General features: G+C 41.2%; 1 protein-coding gene across 5 annotated transcripts in view; it reads right to left on the bottom strand.

The window, feature by feature from the left end:
• Positions 1-22,709, bottom strand: part of slc25a25b (solute carrier family 25 member 25b) — a 47,425-nt gene that overhangs the window by 9,706 nt on the left and 15,010 nt on the right. The window contains exons 1-6 of one of the 5 annotated variants that reach the window (XM_024146405.2): positions 21,576-22,391; positions 8,999-9,125; positions 8,594-8,681; positions 6,200-6,235; positions 5,666-5,777; positions 174-332 (exon numbers count right to left, since the gene is read on the bottom strand). In XM_024146405.2, coding sequence (XP_024002173.1) covers positions 174-332; positions 5,666-5,777; positions 6,200-6,235; positions 8,594-8,681; positions 8,999-9,125; positions 21,576-21,824 — 771 coding nt within the window. In that variant the 5' untranslated portion in view covers positions 21,825-22,391. Of the gene's footprint in view, positions 1-173; positions 333-5,665; positions 5,778-6,199; positions 6,236-8,593; positions 8,682-8,998; positions 9,126-13,343; positions 13,613-21,575; positions 22,392-22,709 lie in introns of those variants that run through there. The other 4 variants (XM_024146406.2, XM_024146403.2, XM_024146407.2 and 1 more) reach the window with 4 other exon arrangements.

Here is a 22,709-nt window from a genome sequence, read left to right as displayed (position 1 = left end):
GTTTTTAACGTGAGACAAAATCCTGACTGGCTGTTTAAAGTTAAAGTGAACTAAGAAGCGTTGCATTAAAGGGGATCTGGGTTCACTTGCAATGTGAACACAAAGAACCGAGTTATTGTCCCTTTTGCGTGAGGTCAATTCTTGACATATCTTCTCAAAGGAAGTGTCCTTACCTGCATGAGCACTTTGAGCCGGTCCAGAGGTGCTGTGCAGGTTCGAGACACGGCGCCAGCTGCCCCTCCAGCCACTAGGTGTCGCCACCACATCCCAGTCTTCTTCTCCTCGGCGGTGAACTCATCTGGGACCATCAGACTCTCCCCAACATCGAAGATCTGACGGACAAACAAAGAGGTGCAGGTAAGATGACTGGTCAATGGAGTTTCTCCTCTGGCCTAAACTATATCAACAAAACTGTAGGCAAATCCATTTCAAAATGACCATGAACACTGTCAACGAAAATGTGTCTTGCGATGTTCGACAAGGCATGTAGGTATTTACATGGAAATAACATAAGTACAGTGTAATAATCACACACATTACAGTGCATATACATTGTTGAGTAGTACCTCAACAGCTCTATCAGACGTCTGTATACTTTTAGAGGCTAAAACCAGAGGGGTATTATATGGGGCGGGGGGGTTTGATGTTTGTAAAAAAAACGATACAATAATTATATTAGATACAGAGGCCCATTACCAGCAACCATCCCTCCTGTGTTCCAATGGTACGTTGTGTTAGCTAATCCAAGTTTTTAATTTTAAAAGGCTACTTGAAAACCCTTTCGCAATTATGTTAGCACACCTGAAAACTGTTGTCCTGATTAAAGAAGCAATAAACTGGCCTTTTTTAGACTAGTTGAGTATCTGGAGCATCAGCACTTGTGGGTTGAAGAGGCGACTCCGGGATGCTGGCCTTCTAGGCAGAGTTGCAAAGAAAAAGCCATATCTCAGACTGGCCAATAAAAAGAAAAGATTAAGATTGGCAAAAGAACACAGACACTGGACAGAGGAACTCTGCATAGAAGGCCATCATTTGATTTGTGAGACGTCTGTTTCTCAAACTAAACACTCTAATGTACTTGTCCTCTGGCTCGGTTGTGCACTGGGGCCTCTCACTCTTTCTATTCTGGTTAGAGCCAGTTTGCGCTGTTCTTTGAAGGGAGTAGTACACAGCGTTGTATGAGATCTTCAGTTTCTTGGCATTTTCTCGCAAGGAATAGTTCTTTGTTTCTGGACATTTTGAGCCTGTAATCGAATCCACAAATGCTGATGCTCCAGATACCCAACTAGTCTAAAGGAAGGCCAGTTTTATTGCTTATTTAATCAGAACTACAGTTTTCAGCTGTGCTAACATAATTGCAAAAGGGTTTTCTAATGACCAATTAGCCTTTTAAAATGATAAACTTGGATTAGCTAACACAACGTGCCATTGGAACACAGGAGTGATGGTTGCTGATAATGGACCTTTGTACGCCCATGTAGATATTCCATTGAAAATCTGCCGTTTCCAGCTACAATAGTAATTTACAACATTAGCAATGTCTACACTGTATTTCTGATCAATTTGGTGTTATTTAAAAATGTTCAAAATCTTTAAAAAACAAGAACATTTCTAAGTGACCCCAAACTTTTGAACGGTAGTATAGATTGTATATCATATAGACTTGTCACAATTATCTCTACAAGTAATTTCTGGTCTTGTATCTGAACAATGTAACATTGCAAACATGATGCCCAAGACTATTGTCTGTGTGTACCATTTCAAGGCAATGATCATGACCTAATGACTGCTATGCCTTGAACTGGCAGCTCTGGGCCTTGACTGGGGCATTAGATGAGCATTGAAGCACCACATCCGGTCTGGGTAAGTTCTATAAGACTTTCTGGGACATGGGAGGGATAAGGAGCAGCACAGGCTGCTCTGACATGATAAGAGGGAGGGAAGTACGATGCATACACACACTTCCAGCGAGGTCCAATGATTGACATACAGAGTTGTTGGACTGGTGGGTCTGCTTTCCTTATTCTACCCTGTGACCAACAGTATTATGCAATCATCATCCAGAATGGGGTTGGACGGTATCCACATTTTCATACAGTTTCTGTACCATACTGGGGTATATAGTATTACTCAATGTGCACACAAGGGGCACTATTTCTTAAATTATATTTAAAATACTACTATTTAGGCAACAGGGATCTTGATCCAGGAGGGGATTGAATGTTTGTAATGTTTATTTGTGTGTCAATTAATCCCGTAAGGGATGGGTTGCCAACTGGCGATTTCTCTGCTGTAACCAAGAAGCTTGATTTTTCCACTTAGCTAACAAGTTAGTAAACCAAATGCACAGCTGGAGCCCTGAGCTGCATATCATTTATTTGACACATCTTAGATTCTTATAGTTATACTTAACTTCTAGTTAAGTTCTAAGCAGTGGCGTAGCACGGTATCATACCCCAGTATAAACGCTATTTAAATATATAAGCAAACGATTGGGAAATCTTTTAACTTTGTTGACAACTGTAGAGGGGGTTCCTCCAAGGAACGAACAGAAGCATCAGGGTTTTTTAGAAGAAGTTCCACCTCCTGCAGAGAATTAGCCAGTCGGTACCCTACAATCATTTAAACAGGAATGTCCCTTGAAATTAAGTTTGAGCTCTTAAAAAGGGGTGGGGGTCACGACAAATTGTGAAAACACCCACTGTATCTCAGCTGCAGAACCGCTTTTAACCCCTTCAAATCCCCTCAAGTTTAAGTCCACTTAGCGCTAGTCTTGTAATTTATACTGGTCCCCCAAGTGGGGCTCCCGAGTAGCGCAGCGGTGTAATACACCACTGACCCTGGTTCGATTCCAGGCTGTATCACAACTGGCCATGACAGGGAGTCCCATAGGGCGGCGCACAATTGGCCCAGTGTTGTCCAGTCAGGGTTTGGCCGGGGTACGCCAACATAGTAAATGAGAATTTGTTCTCAACTGACTTACCTACTGTAGTTAAATAAATGTTAAATGTTTTTTTATCAAAATAAAAAATAAAAACATTTGTCACATGCAAACGTACCGTGATGGCGGGTCGAACCAACAAGGATATAAGATGCACAATGATAGCGTGTCTAACCGACCAGGATATAAGATTCCTTGTGATAGTAGTTAAAAGGCATCCTGCTCTAAACTCTAATTTACATATAAGTGACGGTACTCCTTATGGTCCAGTGTTTACCATATATACCACATACTGGGGTATTTGGAAATAGCCATGGGATCGTTTTTTAATACTGTCAATACCGTTGAAACTATTTATTTGAAGTGTTTTTTAAAAATATGTGAATATTTGTAGCTGCTTTTAAAGTAAATACCTGCAGTCAACTTGTGCAATATGTTAGCAGATAAAGAAGATTGCGTTCATTTCACCTGTCATGATTTTTCATTATGAAGCTTATCGGTAGTCCCCAGTCACGTGGTGTTTACAAGCACACAACGACGAGAGACCAGAGCCTTGGGAGTCACTCAGTGTTGTGCAGCAAGCGCCAGTTGTAAGATCTAATTACAGTATGGACTTGGGGTATCTGTCCTGCAAATAGTTTAGGTCAAACACCGTATAAAATGTTCACAAGGCGTCAGGATAAAAAGGTATGACAATCTGGATACCGCCTAAGCCTAGCTCCAGTATGTGGCTCGTTTTAAGAAACTAGGCGTATGTTGCACATCACTACTTCATAGGAGAGGCATTTGAAACCCACATTTTTATTTTTATCAAAATGCGTTTTTTGGCAGAAATGCCTTCTGGAACATGCAAACTTTCATGTGCCTTAATAACAAACTTGTATGCCATCTGTAAATATGAATAAATTATGAGACTAGTTTTAGCCGCGGAAAAAGATGGGAACTTTCCCGCTAGCCATGATTGGCTGGCATAATGGATAGGCTGGACATGTCGGGAGATGAGTTCAGATTGGTCTGCCATGTAGCATGCTTCTGTCTATAACATGAGCTGCTCAGTATGTGTAGGTAATCCTGTCTAACACAGCTTTTTTTTTTTTAAGAAAGTCGTTTTCATTGAAAGTTAAAGCATACTGTTAGCTAGCTAACGTTATCTGGCTGACTCGCTAGCCAGAAACGAACAAAAACATTGTTTAGAAAGTTGCTTTTAGTTGCCTCATTTGCTAGATTGACTGGATGGACTTATTGGTGTTAAAATACACCAGTTATTCCATTTTGGACCACCAGGCTGCTGATGTCATGCAGCCTGTCGTTTTTGTGTTTATACTTTTTCATAACGACAATGACAAGTTTGATAGAATAGAATGTTCATAATGTCACTGCGACAACGGTCTACAGACATGTCGATAGACGTAGTATAAACCAGACTTTAGTCTTGAAATCTTTGGTTGTTTAGTACACTACCATCCTCACTCTCTTTAGCACATGGCCTCATGTGAATCCTTCAAGAGATGGGTGGGGCTAAGGCTTAAGAGGGTGTGAACGATGCAGAATGGGCGTAGACAAAGAGCTCTCCACTAGGTGTTACAAAACATTCAAGGACCATTTTCTCAAAAGTGGGGTTACAAATGTATTAACTTTCAAAGGAGAATGACTTTCCCATTGTTCCTCAACTATAGTGTATGATATACAATTTTCTAGCTCTCAGTCCAATGTAAAAAACACAATTTCATATTTTGTGTTACATAAGACCAAATCAAGTAAGTCGGTCACATATGGACCACGAGTGTGTGAATGACGAGTGTGTGAACTGAATCTCCACTACGATCTTTGTCAGAGACTCCAGTCACCCAAGTTATAGACTGTTTTCTCTGCTACCGCACGGCAAGCAGTACCGGAGTGCCAAGTCTAGGACCAAAAGGCTCCTCAACAGTTTCTACACCCAAACCATTAGACTGCTGAACAATTCATAAAAATAGCCACCGGACAATTTACATTGACATATAGCCTCGTTATTGTTATTCTTATTGTGTTACTTTTTATTTTAGTCTACTTGGTAAATATTTTCTTCTTGAACTGCACTGTTGGTTAAGGGCTTGTAAGTAAGCATTTCACAGTAAAGTCTACACTTGTATTCGGCGCACGTGGCAAATAAGTTTGATTTGATCTACAGGTCTGACTGTCTGGCCTAACGGGATACGATAGCAGAAAGAGCAGCTTATTGACGTCAGCAGTAGCTGCTTGGTTGATCTGGTCTGGTTAAGCAGGATCACAGTGACCCGTTTGGCTCCTCTAGGGAGACTTCCCGGGAACCCTGGTCAGGGCCTAGATGGCTAATATGGTTGGGGCATAGAGAATGTGTTTGTATCTGTGGGACTATTAATAATATATGAACACTACTCTGCTATTCAATTGGAAGAGAGGACATAAGACAAACGTGTCAACATACAGTCCTAGTAGTTTTAATATTGGTATAGCATGGCGTTCGCGCAGCCATACAGACGCTTTTATCCAATGCAAATTACAGTCATGCGTGCATTTTTACGAATGGGTGGCCCCGAGAATCGAACCCACAACTCTGGTGGTGCAAGCACCATGCTCTACCAACTGTGCCATACAGGACCACTAATTTTACTTAAATGAAAAACAAAATTTAAACAACCAATGAAAAACAAAATTTGCTTTTGAACAACCCTGAGAGGAAAACATACAGTTTTTCCATCTTACCGTAGAGTGTTTCCAGTACAGGATGATCTCAGGAATGTTATCAGCAGGGTGCAGCAGGTGGTAGTCTCTCCACTCGTTCCAGTCGATGGTCATCGTGCCGTTCTTGTCCATGCTGTTGACAGAGAAAACAGAAAAGACCAGAACCATTACAACATAGCTTTTTTACAGTGCCTCTTCTCTTTTGTTTCACCAGAACGTCTATGTGTGGGCGTGTGCCTGAATTCAGTGTCAGTAAGCTCACACATGCACAACTTTTTGATAAAATTATAAATGCTTTTAAGTGCTCCTTTTTTACTTTCCAAATTTAAGCATGCCATGGGCATTTTCTGTGTTGGGTTATGGGAGTCTTTCAGTAATCTTCTTAATTTGGGCTTTTTTTAAGCAATTAAAGGGCTGCCGGTTTTTGCGGTGGCTTTCTTTGTAACAATTAAATAAAACTTGAGAGGGCAGAAACAAAGAGTCAAATACGAAGCGAAGAAGACGATGTGCGTTTGTGAGGCAGGGCAAGCAGACGGAGATGATTCCATTACTTACTACATGATAGGGGCCCAGACAAGGCCCTTCCTTATTCTGAGACCAGCAAGAGGGCGAAAGAGAAGGGGAGAGAAAGGAGAGGGGAGGCACAGAAAGGGGGAGGGCAGGGACATGCACATAAACACACAATTAGAACGAGGGGGGCTCTGGTGGTGATGTCATAATGCTCACCCTAACTAACGCCTGAGGAAGAATCTTTCAAATGGATGGAATAAAACCAACTACTCTTAGTGATTTCATGATATCCATATTGGACGTGGTGAAAAATCGCTTAATATGTAACATGCAAGTAAAATAGATCTACTTCCTGGTATTAAAACAACTTCCCTGTCAGAAGGACATAACGCTAAGTTTATCTCAACTAGAGTAAATCATTGTAGTTTCCTCCGCTTATCAATATGCCTTGCACATATTAAACGTGTGGGTCCTTAGAACTGTAAAAGGCAGGGTTCTCCCCAAAGAATTTAAAAGGGGCGCTGCGCCACTATGTAAATAAAAAGTATATACAGAACCAGTTAAAAGTTTGGACACACCTACTCATTCCAGGGTTTCTTTAATTGTACTATTTTCTACATTATAGAATAATAGTGAAGACATCAAAACTATGAAATAACACATATGGAATCATGTAGTAATAAAAAAGTGTTCAACAAATCAAAACATATTTTATATTTGAGATTATTCAAAGTAGCCACCCTTTTCCTTGACAGCTTTGCACACTCTTGGCATTCTCTCAACCAGCTTCATGAGGTAGTCACCTGGAATGCATTTGACAGGTGTGCCTTGTTAAAAGTTAATTTGTGGAATTTCTTTCCTTCTTAATGCGTTTGAGCCAATAAGTTGTGTTGTGACAAGGTAGGGGTGGTATACAGAAGATAGCCCTATATGGTAAAAGACCAAGTCCATATTATGACAAGAACAGCTCAAATAAGCAAAGAGAAACGACAGTCCATCATTACTTTAAGACATGAAGGTCAGTCAATGCGGTAAATTTCAAGAACTATTCAAGTTTCTTCAAGTGCAGTCGTAAAAAACCATCAAGCGCTACGATGAAACTGGCTCCCATGAGGACCACCACAGGAAAGAGAGAGACACCAGAGTTACCTCTGCTGCAGAGGATGAGTTCATTAGAGTTACCAGCCTCAGAAATTGCAACCCAAATAAATGCCTCAGAGTTCAAGTAACAGACACATCTCAACATCAACTGTTCAGAGGAGACTGCGTGAATCAGGCCTTCAAGGTCAAATTGCTGCAAAGAAACCAATAATAAGAAGACTTGCTTGGGCCAAGAATCACGAGAAATGGACATTAAACCACTGGAAATCTATCCTTTGGTCGGATGAGTCCAAATGTAAGTTTTTTGGTTCCAACCGCCGTGTCTTTGAGACACAGAGTTGGTGAACGGATGATTTCTGCATGTGTGGTTCCCACCGTGAAGCATGGAGGAGGTGTGATGGTGTCTGTGATTTATTTAGAATTCAAGTCACACTTAACCAGCATGGCTACCATAGCATTCTGCAGCGATACGCCATCCCATCTAGTTTTAGCTTAGTGGGACTATCATATGTTTTTCAACAGGACAATGACCCAAAACACACCTCCAGGCTGTGTAAGGGCTATTTGACCAAGAAGGAGAGTGATGGAGTGCTGCATCAGATGACCTGCCCTCCACAATCACCGACCTCAACCCAAATGAGATGGTTTGGGATGAGTTGGACCGCAGAGTGAAGGAAAATCAGCCAACAAGTGCTCAGCATATGTAGCAACTCCTTCAAGACGGTTGGAAAAGTATTCCAGGTGAAGCTGGTCTGCAAAGCTGTCATCAAGGCAACTTTTACTTTGAAGAATCTAAAATATAAACAATATTTTGATTTGTTTAACACTTTTTTGGTTATTACATGATTCCATGTGTTATTTTATAGTTTTGAAGTAATACTTCTGTGGAATGTTCTGGTGGACTTGGGTTACCCAGTCGACCCAGGCAGTGGTAAATGGACGACACTGCCATTCGGGAATTAAAGATGAAATAGAGAAATGGGGAGAGAGGATTTCTCCCCAGAGGATCTTCAAATGAAGATTACACAGGTTCAACATCAGTAATGTTGAACCTGCATATATGATTATATGTACTATTATTACTCCTGAAATGAACTGTATTTCATTATCCTCATTGCATTGTACTGCATTTACTGAAATGCTGTACCACTATATTGCTGTGGCAAAATCTACAAATTGTATTTCAATATCCTGTATTTCAAAATTATTTCTGAATTTGAGAGGAGAGAGAAGTAGAGACAGTCAGAGACTAAATGCATTCTGGACACTACGAGCCATTAGTTTAGACAGGAGTGTTGGTGAGACGGGAGACTCGTCAGCCCAGGTTGACAGCCTCACCTTTTGAGGATCTTCTCAGCCTGCTGCTCAGAGATGTTAACCCCCAGGTCTCGAAGGGACTGCATGATTTCCTGCGAGTCAATGTGACCTGTGGGGCAAAAGAGTAAACATCAACCACTCGCATTGTGCTTGAATTATGATGATATCATCTCATTGACCAGATATTATATCACTAAGCTTTTAATACCAGCTTATATAATAGTACATCAAATGTAATAGACCTAAATGCAGAATTTCCTCAGTTACAGTATGTCATTATGTATGCACAGCTTAACCCAATGCATAATTTTCCACCCAACTGCCCAAGTGATTAGTACGTTATAAACAGTGGTTTAAGTGTAACTGGTAGTGATACAAGTAAACACAGGCAGTGGTTGTGTGGCTCCAGCCTGTGTTCCATCGTACCGTCGTTCTTCTTGTCCAGGCTCTTGAAGACCAGCCGAAGCTTCTTCTCGTGGTCTCTCAGGTAGTGGACAAACTCCTCAAAGTCCAGCTGGCCGTCCAGGTCCTTGTCTCCCGCTTTCACTATTTTCTGTCAGATGAGAAAGAGGCATTTTACATTTAGATAAGGATTAAATATCAATTTACATACAGGTTGAAGACAAGACAGGTGAGTCAAGGACAAAAAATAAATAAATTGATTCTCGAGGAAAGGGGAAATTATAGCCTAAATTTAGTTAAAACTATGACAAAGGTGAGCCACGAGAAAGAGATGGACCGAGTGATTTGAGGACAGGCGTGTAGGTCAGTGAGGGGAAGGTGACAGCTACAAGCCATCTGGGTCTTGTTTGCTCCAGAGTGGTCATATAGTGGATATCACCTGATCCATTAGTGTGGAGTGTTTAGACCATCACAGCCACGTTGAACTCTAACTCAAGCCTGGCGGAAAGAGCACACAGGCTGCCCGAGCCATCGAGCTGAAGGCGTTGAGAAATGCATGTGGAGCTGAGTGCATTTCAATCATTAACCCCTACCCCAATGGGCTCTGAGCCAAGGAGAAGCCTCTATTAAAAAGGTGAAGCTAGGCCTGGGAGTTCTTCTCAGCGATTTACAGTCAATCTTGACTCACAGTTATGAACTTTGGGTGAGGAGTTTATGAGTGGGTCTGGGCCAGCTGAATCTATGAGGACTGACTCACATGGTTGTGTGTGCATTTCCATGACTATAGGGGTGTGTGTATGGTTCTGTGCGTTTCCAAAAATATCTGAACTGCTGACCTTTGGGGGCCATGTTAGGGGACAGGTGAAAGAATAACCCTTTGTTACCTTAGTGTAACTCCTTATGTTAAACTTTTAGGTTATCACATCAGGTTTATAGAGTAGATTGCCTAAATACAGGTCCAATATATCGATATATTCTAGGACTATTGTGTTTCTAACAGTCCAGACCCTTTTTAACTCCTACCTAGCCTCTGCCGTGTCCCCAACAACCGGATTCATCCGGTTTTCAGGGGAAATAGAAAGAGAGCCTGTGACGAGACTTCCGCTTTTGGACGTTAACAAGGTGACACTCCATCTTAACTCCTCCTCCACATTTACTGGATTGGTTGAACAGTGCAGAAGAGAACCTCCAAACAGTTATTTTTTTAATCTTCTGGTCAAGACCAGTATGTAGGGGGATCTAGTTTCAGGCGTTTCTTTTACGCCTGCTACGTTAGGTTAACTCCTACCAGTCCTTTCCTGAGAAGTGTGTGTGTGCGCGCACACACACACACATCTCCTCCTTATGATTCAATAAATAGAGCAAATCTTAGGTCTACTTGAGCAGTTGGCTGATGGCCAGCAGTGGCTTCTGGGTAAAACGCAGCCAACAGTTAAAGATAGATGATCTTTCGCTACCGAATGCCTCGTGCCACGCTAGAGTGCATGTGAAGTTCTTTAAGCCAGACACTAACCTGCCTACCAATATTCCTACTTTTGGGGACAACTGGGCCATCACTGGGGGAGGGGGAAAAGTGTCCTTCCCGTTGCAAACTAAGCATGATTCACGTGTCGTCATCAAGATAGGTCCAAAATTATTGGCACCCTTGATAAAGATGAGCAAAATGTACAAAAATAAATACAAATACTGAGCTATATTGTATACTCAAAATGTGAAAATTATATTATTTTATACAATTGCTCAGAGAAAGATACTTTTTTTAAACAAGTAATACTTTTTTCTCAAAAAGATAGGGGTGCCAATCATTTTGACCCCTGTTTTCAATAAAGGAAAGGGCTATATCTAGTCAGTTGTACAACAATGCCTTCAACTGAAATGTGTCTTCCGCATTTAACCCAACCCCTCTGAATCAGAAAGGTGCGGGGGTCTGCCTTAAATCGACATCCATATGGGATGTCATCAATACCTCACATTGCGAGGATAACGGCACTGAGCCTTTTTCTCAAATGTTTTATGAGATTGGAAAACACATTGGGGGGGGGGGGGGATCTTAGACCAGGGTTTCCCTAACTAGATCCTGGGGCCCCCCCTGGGTGCACGTTTTGGTTCTTGTCCTAGCACTACACAGCTGATTCAAATAACCAACTCATCATCAAGCTTTGATTATTTGAATCAGCTGTGTCGTGCTAGAGCAAAAAACTAAACTTGCAGCATGAGAGGGGGTCCCAGTACTGACTTTGGGAAACCCATTCCTCCATACAGAAACTTTCTAGATCCTTGATATCCTTCGTCTGCGCTTATGGACTGTCCTCTTCATTTCATATCACTGGTTTTTAGTGGGGTTCAAGTCTGGAGACAGATGGGCATTGCAAAATCTTGATTTTGTGGTCAATTAAGCATTTCTTTGTGGATTTTGGTGTGTGCTTGGGGAAGAAAGATTAGGCTGGAAGATCCATTTGCTGCCAAGTTTAAGCGTCCTGGTAGAGGCAACCAGGTTTTTGGCTAAAATGTCCTGGTACTGGGTAATGTTCATGATGCCGTTGACCTTAAAAAGGACCCCAGGACGCAAAATAGTCGATCTTCCAGCAAGACAATAACCCCAAGCACCAATCAAAATCCACAAAAATAAGCTTAATTGACCACAAAAATCGAAATTTTCAATGGCCATCTCAGTCTCTGGACTTGAACCCCATTGAAAACCTGTGGTTTGAATTGAAGAGGACAGTCCATAAGAACAAACAAATGATGAAGGATCTGAAAATATTCTGTATGGAGGAATGGTCTAAGATCCCTCCCAATGTGTTCTCCAATCTTAAAACATTTTAGAAAAGGCTCAGTGTCGTTATCCTCACAAGGTGAGGTATTGAAAACAGGGGTGCCAATAAATTTGACCCCCATCTTTTTTTAGAATAAAAAACATTACATGTTAAACAACATTTATTTATTTGACACAGTATTTTTTATTATCTTTATTAAGGGTGACAATTTTGGACCAGACTATTTTTTAGAACATTAGGTTTTATACTGTATTGAACAGTCTGTTGTTGGTAGCAAAAAGGCGTCAAAGAGTGGATTATAGTGCCAAGTGGAAGTTGACTGCCATAAACTAAATCGAGTGACAGCAATTTGAGTATAGTATTATATAGAGATACTTTGAGAATAGGAGAAGGCAAATAAAAAAAATCGAATAACCAGGGTCGGTCAGTAGACCCAGGAAACAAAGCTAATATGGGTGTTTGCGAACTCAGACGCAAGACCATGAGCAATCCTTTTAACAATGGTTTGTTTGCCCTCGAAAAGAAGGAGACAGCGTTGACTGAACATCCGATAAACTCAACCATGTGCACTAGCTGGCCATTTCTGCAAGCTGAAACCTAAAAACAGACCAGGAGCAATTGACCAAAGTTAAGGGTAAAACTGGACAGATGTCCACTAATTTGTTTATAAAATAGTGAGTTTTCCAGATAATAGTCTAATTATTGAGGAAGTACAGAATTTTTGGGCAATAACAGAAATGAGTTCAAAGTCCAGTCTTAAGAACTATAGTGCCATTTTCTCACTCATCCCTCAGAATACATTTAAATTAAGTTATTTTGACAACAAGCAAATATCAACCAAAGCATTAGCCTACATTCTAAGAATTTTTGACGTCACTAATCTGGGCTTTCTTAGATTTTCTAGACTCTTCGTTCCACAGGAAGCGTCTGAGCCTTCTTTCAAGGATACCTGCCAAACCACTGACTTAACCTTAAATGAATAATCTAAAGAACCAGTTCAGACTCAGAGTCAAGAGTAGTCTAGCGTCGGCTCCCAGGCTTCACTCACATACAGAAGGTGAAGTCAAAGCCTGTGGCAGAGGCTAAATGAAGTCTGACTACATAGCCACTGGATAGAGTTTGGAAGAACATGAATTAAAGACAAACTCATGGTTATGAAATGAATTGTCTGAAATATTTTGTTGGCATAAATCATTAAGGCCATATTTGACCCCTATGAAAAAGCAAATGACAAAATAATGTGCATGAAGCACATTAAAAAGCTATGTCCTAGGGGGACATGTCAAAGGACAATGCATTGCTGACAAATGTTCAGCAGAACGTTAGATTATATATAACAAGAAAGAGTTAATTAAAATTCTTAGTTATTATTCAGATGCAGAGAGCCTGTCTACAGACTGGCCACTCACACAATCAATCAAGAAGCACATTCTACAACTGTAGGGCTGTCTGCCAGTCTTGCCATATGAATGAAAGTGCTGAATGAAATAGCGAAATGCTAACTGGAAAGCATTCAAGTGTTATTGCTATGATCACATAAACAGAATTATAAAGCTATAAAAAGATTCCAGATTTAAAAAATACATATCTACCTTCCGCCAGTTTCGATATGTAGAAAATTCCTGAGAAGGAAGAAATATGCTCAGTTTGAAGAGAGACTTGAGTTCAGCTGGTAGTCCATTTGATTCAAAATACTCAAATTCAGTGTGTTCTGAGTTTGGAAAGGGCATGCACAGGCACACACACAACATGCTTCTCTTAGGTAAGTGTAAAATACAAATAAATAAGTTACATAGAAAAAAGAAAAAAAAGTTTGCCCGCTCTGCAGTGCAATGCTAAAATGCTGGTAGGCAGAAGACACATATGGGATAAAAGGACTCAAAAAGGTCCCTCCCACACAGAAGTTGCTAGGACCAAGGAGCAATCTCATTGGATGCCACAACATCCCGCCCTCTTACTATCTTTACTCCACAGGCTGTCAATATTTCAAGAGAACCAAACAAGACTACATTCCGACAAAGGAGCCCAACAAATAGCCCCCAACAAATGGCCCCTTCATGAAAAAAATTACTTGTGCACTTGAATGAAATTAAGGAACCAGATGTGAACTTTCCGGAAAACCCTTTAAAGCTCCTCTTTCTTTCAGTACAAATGCTTCTTATGTGTAATTAATTACAACGGCTTAAATACACAGGTCACCTCCTACCGTACTGGAATGTGACCAACTGTGGCAATATTAGGAATCTTCCTCTTCCTTACACAGAGGAAATGATGAGATCAGCATTACAAGGAATCAGATCTTGGGACCGAAACTGTGGTGCACTGTATGATCAACACCTTTAACTGGGTTATTACAGAGAAGTGTTACCCAACCCATTATATCAAGGGGGATTTGATAATTAAACTAGCTGAAGTTTGACAATGATGACCATCTCCTACAGTACAAGGTCATGCACAAAATCTGTGTTTCACTAAAGTGCAGTTGTAATTGTGGGGCAACTTTGAAACGTCTAACATCTTCCTTTCAAGAAATTTGATTTTTTTTTATGTCTAACAAGATGGCTAATACACTGGATATTAGTCATCTTGTTAGAAAACTGGTTGAGGCCCACTGATGTGCTCAGGAACTTTGGCGACACACTACCACACCATTAGCATTGATGACATATTTTATGAGACTGACTGCAATAGACCATCCCAGCTAATACACTACCACTACGCTAATACTAACCCAAGGAGTACTAGCAGAAGCACAAATGCTAACCCAAAGTGTAGTCAAGAGGGATTACATTTGACATTTTAGTCATTTAGCAGACGCCCTTATCTAGAGCGACTTACAGGAGCAATTAGTGTTAAGTGCCTTGCTCAACTGTCGCATCGACATCGACTGATTCGAACCAGTGACCTTTCGATTACTGGCCCAATGCTCTTAACCACTAGGCTACCTGCCTCCCAAGGGATGAGGTTGGTGGATTTATTACGTTTAGCCTATTTGAACTTAGTAGCTTACTCTTGAAATGTATAAAGGTAGGCTTACAAATGGGCCCTTTAAGTAGAACACTTAAGTAAAAAGCAGCATGAAACTTCCCCTTCTGAAGAAAGAACATGTCCCTGTAGAATTAGGACTAAACGAGAGGTTACCATCATTCCAGACTGTATTGTGTGTCAGTAATAGAGACCACCATTGACGTAACAGTCTGCTCCAGTAAAGTGTCCTCTGTCAACGATAGAGGTGGTGAGAGTGAGGAGTGATTCAATTACAGGCACAGGAGATTGGAGAGTCCCAGAGACTGCCGGGTGCCTGACTGCAGCAAGCCTGTAGAACCCACGCACTTGTCCACTGCCTGCTAGAGGAACCACCTGTAAAGCTATCCCACTGAAGGGGTGGGGGTGGGGGGGCGCAGGTGAGTCAGAAGGGGGCATTTTCAGCCAAGCAACTCTTGGGTGACCGCCAGGTATCTAGCTCTCGGTCTTCCTATTTCACTTGGCCAGCTATTTCTGGGTGAGTCACTCGGCTGGAGTCCAAGGGTAAAGGAAGAATGGCCGCTGACGAGAGGGGTCTTGGTATGGGGGGTCTGTGTGTGTGTAGGTAGGTCAAATCCACGGTTCAAAATAACGTACGCACATCCAGGAGCTGTTACACGCAAGGAGAATACCTGTACAGAGTTTAGATACTGCTAGATCTTTAGATCCTAAAACATGGTAGATTGCTCCTAGATTATAAAACATTGTAATATCCACTAAACCTAGTCATCCCTTTAGAGTTAGGCTATAGACATTTACAAACGTCTGGTCAAAGTCATTACGGCCATAAGGCCGTCAATGATTTGTAGGGTAAAACATTTCAGTCCCTTTTACTCTGCTTTGTCCAGAATTCACGTGGCTGAGATGTAAGGTAAGACTAATGCACCCTTTACACATAACACGCTAATTCAAAACCAATTCAAAACGTGCCAGTGGACATCAAAGGTAAACATTTGCCCACTGAAGTCGGTTACGATGCCGAACTGCAGTCAGGTCAAGAAGCTGGTGAGGACGACGAGCACGCAGATGAGTTCCATGAGAAGGTTTCTTACAGTTTGTGCAGATATTCTTCAGTTGTGCAAACCCATAGTTTCATCAGTTGTCCGGGTGGCTGGTGTCAGATGATCCTGCAGGTGAAGAAGCCAGATGTGTAACCTTGCCAGCCGAGGACCTCCACGTGGTCTGCGGTTGCACATACAGCCAAATTCTCTAAAACGACGTTGCAGGTAGGGCTGGGCGATATGGCAAAAACATAATATCACAGTATTCTTTTTTTTATAAAAAGAAAATGGACAGTATTTTATGTTTTCGAATAAGTTCTACATTTGCTTTATGAGTAGTGTGTGCCCCTTGGGTGGAAACACACATTCTTGGGTGGGATGTGGGACATTCTTGGGTTTTTTGCCACCCTTGGGTGGCAAAAAACATTCTAAGTGACTTCAATGGGTCTTTCTCCATTCTGATTGTTTTATACTGTTAAATGCAACTTCAACCTAAAATACTTTCAGCATATTAAATTTTTGCATTTCCCGCACTCATTTGAGATTATTTTTACACTGCTACATAGGGGTGCACGATATGGTCACACAATCTAGGCCTTATTTTACCAAATGTTGCAACTGCAATTTGACTTGCAATTTACAGCAAAACACTTTGGAATAATGGAAATAAAAGGATTATTCTAATTATATAGTTCGAATATAATAGTGGGCACTGTCAATACAGTGTGGATGGACATGACAACGAATGAAAATGCCAGGGAGGAGTTATTGTGACAGGGTAGGAACCAAAGTGTTGATAAGTGTTTCCTAGGGCACCCTATAATCTTTGGCTACATTGAATGTTTTCTCAGCTACTTCATGTTGCAACGTTTATGCTTTGCGTATTCCTTTTTAATTGAGAAGATACTGTTTTACAAACATGCTGATTGAGGTCTACACTATCACTGGTATTATCAGGATGTATAGCTAATTAAGTTTGCTCAGACTCAGTACATTTATAAGATAGCTAGTATGCCAGCTAACTAACGATTAACATTTGCGGCTAACAAGATTTAGGCCCAACTTGATAAGAAAAAACAACTAGCTTAAGCTGTTTGCAGATGTAAGAAACAAATTAAGTATAATTATAGAAGGCTAGTGGATTTATATTAAAACGCAAGTGTCTTGTGCTCGAGCAACAACAAAATGTGCCCATTGAGTGACAGGGGGCGGGGATAGGTCTGTGTGGATAGCAGCATGGAGTGAGAGAGAGATGACTCAAGTAGCCAAGTAAACGATAAAAATGGGATGTTACACACGGAGTATCACATTTAACAAACCAAACACTCAAATACCGTTTTAGAAGGTAAAGTAAAAAACCCAACCGGTCCGTCAATACCGGTATTACCATCAATACCAGTATTTAGTCAAATACGGTATACCGCCCAGCCCTCGTTGGAGGGGGCTTATGGTAGAGAAATGAACATACAATTCTCTGGCAACAGCTCTAGTGGACATTCCTGCAGTCAGTATGCCAATTGCACACTCCCTCAAAACTTGACACATCTGTGGCATTGTGTTGTGTGACAAAACTGCACATTTTAGAGTGGCCTTTTATTGTCCCCCAGCACAAGGTGCACCTGTGTAATGATCATGCTGTTTATTTAGCTTCTTGATATGCCACACCTGTCAGGTGGATGGATTATCTTGGCAAAAGAGAAATGTTCACTAACAGAGATGTAAACAAATTTGTGCAAAATAAGCTTTTTGTGCGTATGGACAATTTCTGCGATCTTTTATTTCAGCTCATGAAACATGGGACCAACACTTTACATGTTATGTTAATATTTTTGTTAAGTGTATTTACAGTATAACAAATGTGATTCCCTTGATATAAAGTTAAAGGAATATTAATTCAAAAATGTCATGCTCTGATCCAGTGGAAACATCATAAAATAGGCCTACCTGATTACTTCTTATGGTACTGTTTATATTTAGGTGCAATAGCTACACAATACTTTTGAGCAAATATTCTATAAGAGGAACAGGAGCTCAAGCAGTAGAAAATGTGAGGTGCCAGTACTCCGCTCCGGTGAGCTCTTGTCCAAGTCAAACAATGCTTCTTAACCCTTGCGCAAATAGCTACAGTTGTGTCTGTCCCAAGCTCACTGGCGTGGGAAACTGAGGGCCTAGAATATTTTATACAAGTTCTCTAGTGCAAGCTTCAGGCCAGACCCAAGTTAATAGTTAATACAATACTCAAGTTTGTTGCAGACAGGCCATGCATAGCCAACGCGCTTTATATGCAACATTTTTAAAATGTTTAAATCAGGATATTTTCTAACTGCAGACTGCAATGTTTTTATGTAGGCAAAAAAAAATTATACATAGAATGGCAATTATTACTTTTTAGGTTTGTATAACTTTAGCCACATGACAATGATTTTGAGATAAATATGAAATTCATTATAAATGAATTATTAAATAAAATTAATTATAAATCAATTATTATTATTATAAATGAAATGAAACTGTTCCATGAACATATGATCTGCGTTCCAGTTCGTTAGAAATGGTAAGATAAATTGGCATTCCATATGAGAAAGGTAGCCGACTCAGGAGAGTAATGGTAGAATCTGCGAAAGCCAGCAGGAGCGGTATGAGAATGGTTGAATGGTGCCCACAAGTCATTTGTGTCTTATTTCATCAAACAGTAAGCTTAAAGCATCACACATGCTCAATCATAATAGTTAATTTGATTAAAAACACATAGGGTGTGTGTCTATATATGGAAAAATACTAGTTAAACATTTCTGACCAATCGATTGGTCGAAGGAACACACGACTTTCGGTCAGCCAAGATTTTTTTTCCTTCCCAGGGACAGCTCTACCACTAGTTACCACAGCCACAAAGTCATGTGTAAAAATTCATTAACATTTTTGGTTTTATTTTTTTGTCTTAATTTAAGATTAGGCATAAGGTTAGCAGTGTGGATAAGGTTAGAGTCAAGGTTAGGTTTAAAATCACATTTTAAGAAGATTTTATGACTTTGTGGCTGTGGTAACTAGGGACGATCCTGGGAATGGGACATGGGGTCTTACAGCTGTAGGGTGTTCATTTGAGCCAGTTTGATACAGCAGGAAAATAATACTGCCGCAACAGGAAATGTGAATTATAATTAAATGTACATTTTTGTAGGGGTTGATACATTTTTTCATAAGGGAAAACCAAGTCTGAAATTTGTAAGTGGAAATAAACTTCAGAAGCCTTTTAAAACCTCAAAGTTCTCCTGAAACAGGGTGATCAAATTAAGATCCTACATCTGTGGGTAATGATCAGCACAACAGAAAAACATGTTTTCTTCCTTCTCCATTGAACATCTAATCAAATGGACACCCAGACTATTTGCATTGCTCACCCCCCCCCCTCTTTTACACTGCTGCTACTCTCTGTTATTATCTATGCGTAGTCACTTTAATAACTCTACCTACATGTACATATTACCTCAATTACCTCGACTAACCTGTGCCCCCGCACATTGACTGTACCGGTACCCCCTGTATATAGCCTCTCTATTGTTATTTTACTGCTGCTGTTTGTTACTTTTATTGCTTTTTTTGTTGCATTTTTCTTAAAACTGTATTGTCGGTTAAGGGCTTGTAAGTAAGCATTTCACTGTAAGGTCTACCTACACCTGTTGAATTCGGCACATGTGACAAATAAAATTTGATTTGAATATAGGCCATATTGCGTTTACTCCCGCTCTATGCAATAGACAACTTAGAAAAGGCCATAAACATATAGTTATCAGCATATCAGCAATCCCTCTCCAATACAGTCCCGTCATTAGGCCGGTCTGAAAGTTCTCAGATAATCAGTCCACAACAGTCCAAAGTGTCAAAACGCTTTTCTACAGCAAAAAAACATGCAGTCAGTCAGTACGTATTGTAGTGATATTTTTGCACTAGTTGGCTGTAACTGCACCAAAACACCCCAAAATGTTTTATTTATAGCTTGTTGCCGAACCTCTTTTAAAAATAGAGAGCCAATTGGGAACATTGAATAGCAATAAAATCACAGTATCAAATCACAATACATATAGAACCGTGAGAATCGCAATATATATCGTAACGGCACAAGTATTGTGATATTGTATCATGATGTTCCTGGCAATTCCCAGCCCTAATGTATTGTTGTGACTGGTGAAAGTCACAGGTTTGAATTATAGGTTTGCGGTTATAGCTGAGATAAAGTCTGAAACATGTGTGACACACGTACATGTGTCATGAACGATGTGTGTGTGTGTGTGTGTGTGTGTGTGTGTGTGTGTGTGTGTGTGTGGGGCTCACTCCATAAAGACACACATCTAAAAATGGCAGTGCAACTTTGCCAGGCCTAAATGTCCTGTCATTAAGAAACCTATTAGGATGGGATTGGGGACTAGTAGTCTAAATGGCGGCGGTATCTAGATTTTCATATTGTCAAACAGTACAGTCATTCTCTCATCCCAGGATTTAAGGTATTACTGTCTTAGTACACAAAGAATCCGCAAAAACAGCCCATTGGGCATCTATTACCAGAATGCTAAGAAAACTTGCACATAGCGTATTTCCATAGAGGCTGCTAGCTAGATATGCTAACGAGCGCAAAACGAAAATAAACTAATTGCAAAGACCGGCAATCCAGCTCAAAGTTATACAAGTATACGTAGTAGCTACCGAATGTCATTTTTGGAGAGTTTGGACATTTACAACCGAATGTGAATGAGAGACATTGTGCAAATGAACAAAGTTTTGACAAATTCTTGTCTGAAGGAAGAAGAGCACTGGTTCTGGAGCAGCATGTGTACACGCTGTGTCTGTGTGGAGTCGCTAGAATAACACAGGGCTCTACGCTGGCCTTCTTTACAAGGAGCACGTGTGCGCCTAAGCTGAGAAATGTAGGCGCACACAAAGACATTTAGAGTGCAATGAAAAATATGGGAGGCAACAAAGCTAGAATCTTAAAAAATTTATAGAGACTCACTGGTGCTCTTAAATAAAAATTCCAGGTCGCACAGAAAAATATTTAGGCGCATATGTAGAGGACTGCAACAGGCCTGCCTGCTCTGCTCGGAGAAGAGCAGACTGAGGGGCCGAAAACAGAGAGGCGAGCAAGACGCAAGGAAATCAAGATAGCAGTGGCAGAAGCCTTTTTGGACACAATGTTCTGAACCCACCTGATAACTTGAGCCAACGTTTGTCACATAGCACAATGCTAAGAGAGTACCACGGCACAGTTGAGTACCACCACTGCACATGGTAACCCTTAAGTGACCCTGAAGAGGACAGCACTTAAACAAATGCTCATCGCAGCCCAGAGGACAATCACGAGCCAATTTCTAAAGACTTCTAAAGTTGTTTGTGCATGTTCACTGGAATTAGGTATTTTGGCTGTGAAATGGACATGCAGTACCTGTGACATCTCTCAGAAACTTCTCCTCTCTGAAAGGGTGGCACTATAGTTCAGTGTCAGCCTGTGGACACAGCGTGAACTTTGAAAGATGTGCCAAGTTTGTCAGATCACCAAAGAAGACATGCTCCCTGTACTCTCTATATTCTGTCCTAGAACATTACAGAATTTAGCCTACAAACTGTTGAAATACTCAACTCAAAAATGACCTTTTCCAAATTGAACCACACTTTTCAGTGTCTTAATTACTGTAACTTCAAATGTGCTCACCCACCATGCAAAGGAGATAGCCAGTAAATGGCCAGTTCAATCCCTCCACCTGCCACCCCCCCACACATACAAAGTGGTTGTTTCCGTCCCTGCGGTACCTGTTGAAAGCCATCAGGGGGCACCACCATGATTAACACTGTGGTCTTCTTCGCAGGTGCACCATCACTCCTGCCCTTGTCATCCCTGGCAGATGTGTCAAGGTCTCCCTCGAGTCCAGTTTCCTTGGCAGTCTTTCCACTGACGGCAACCTCTGCTTCGCTCTCCTCCGGTGACTGGGTTCCCACGGGCTCACACTCTGTCCTTCCCACAAACCATTGGCATAGGGAAGTCCACACACTCTGCAGCATCCTCGTCTCTAGACTGATGCTCGTCTGGGTGCTGAAAAGCCGGTGCCAACACACAATTAGAAAGGTGGGTGTCAGCCGAGGTAAGAGTGCTGCGCTGGTAGAAAGAGAATTCACAGCGAGGGCAGGTGAGGACAACCGCAGAATGCAAAAGAGGGTCCTTCAAGTTTCTTCCGCGTCACTGCTTCAGCTCCAAAAGCCCCTTTTCCTGTGTGCACTCAGCTGTGCTCCTCCCGTCATCATCCTTCCTCAGATGTATTAGTTGCACTTTTCTTTCTTTCAATCAACGCACACCGTAAGTTCTACTCTGCCCAAACAAAATCATTAATTTAGCTGTAGCTTTACTGCAGCCAAATATGCAGGACTAACCTGTTCCAATCAAAACGATTGAATGGACAAACTCTTAAACCACTAACATGTAACTTCTGTTAAAGACTAAAGAATGATGCACCTGCAACTGATATCTTGAGTTTAGTTCGATACTACCTTGGCTGCATCTCTGCTGCATATCATCTACTGAGAGGTTAAGACTGAGACAGGAGCTACAGTGAGATTGTGCCGGTTAGCTGGCTCAGTATCGACGGACAGAGTAATGCAGTAAAAAAGAAGAGGCTCTTGAAACCTGCATTCTCACTGCAGCGCTGCATCAGCCAATCACGGCAGCCCACACTGATAGGTCCAACTGGAGATTCCACAGAGCTGGACTCCACAACCAATTAGAATAGAGGATAAAACGAAGCAACTAATTTATGACTTGTCATCCTGAATCGAATGGGTTTGTAAGGGTTGGGGAAAGTCTCTCTACTCTCGGAAAAACCTGCTGACTGTTCTTTCCCCTCCTCCTCTTCGATTCTCTCCATCAGAATGTCAGTATCACCGTGGCAACCT

This window comes from Salvelinus sp. IW2-2015, unplaced genomic scaffold (genome assembly GCF_002910315.2).
Source record: "Salvelinus sp. IW2-2015 unplaced genomic scaffold, ASM291031v2 Un_scaffold16393, whole genome shotgun sequence".
Taxonomy (NCBI): Eukaryota; Metazoa; Chordata; class Actinopteri; order Salmoniformes; family Salmonidae; genus Salvelinus; species Salvelinus sp. IW2-2015.
This window is presented reverse-complemented; position numbering and strand designations above follow the sequence as displayed.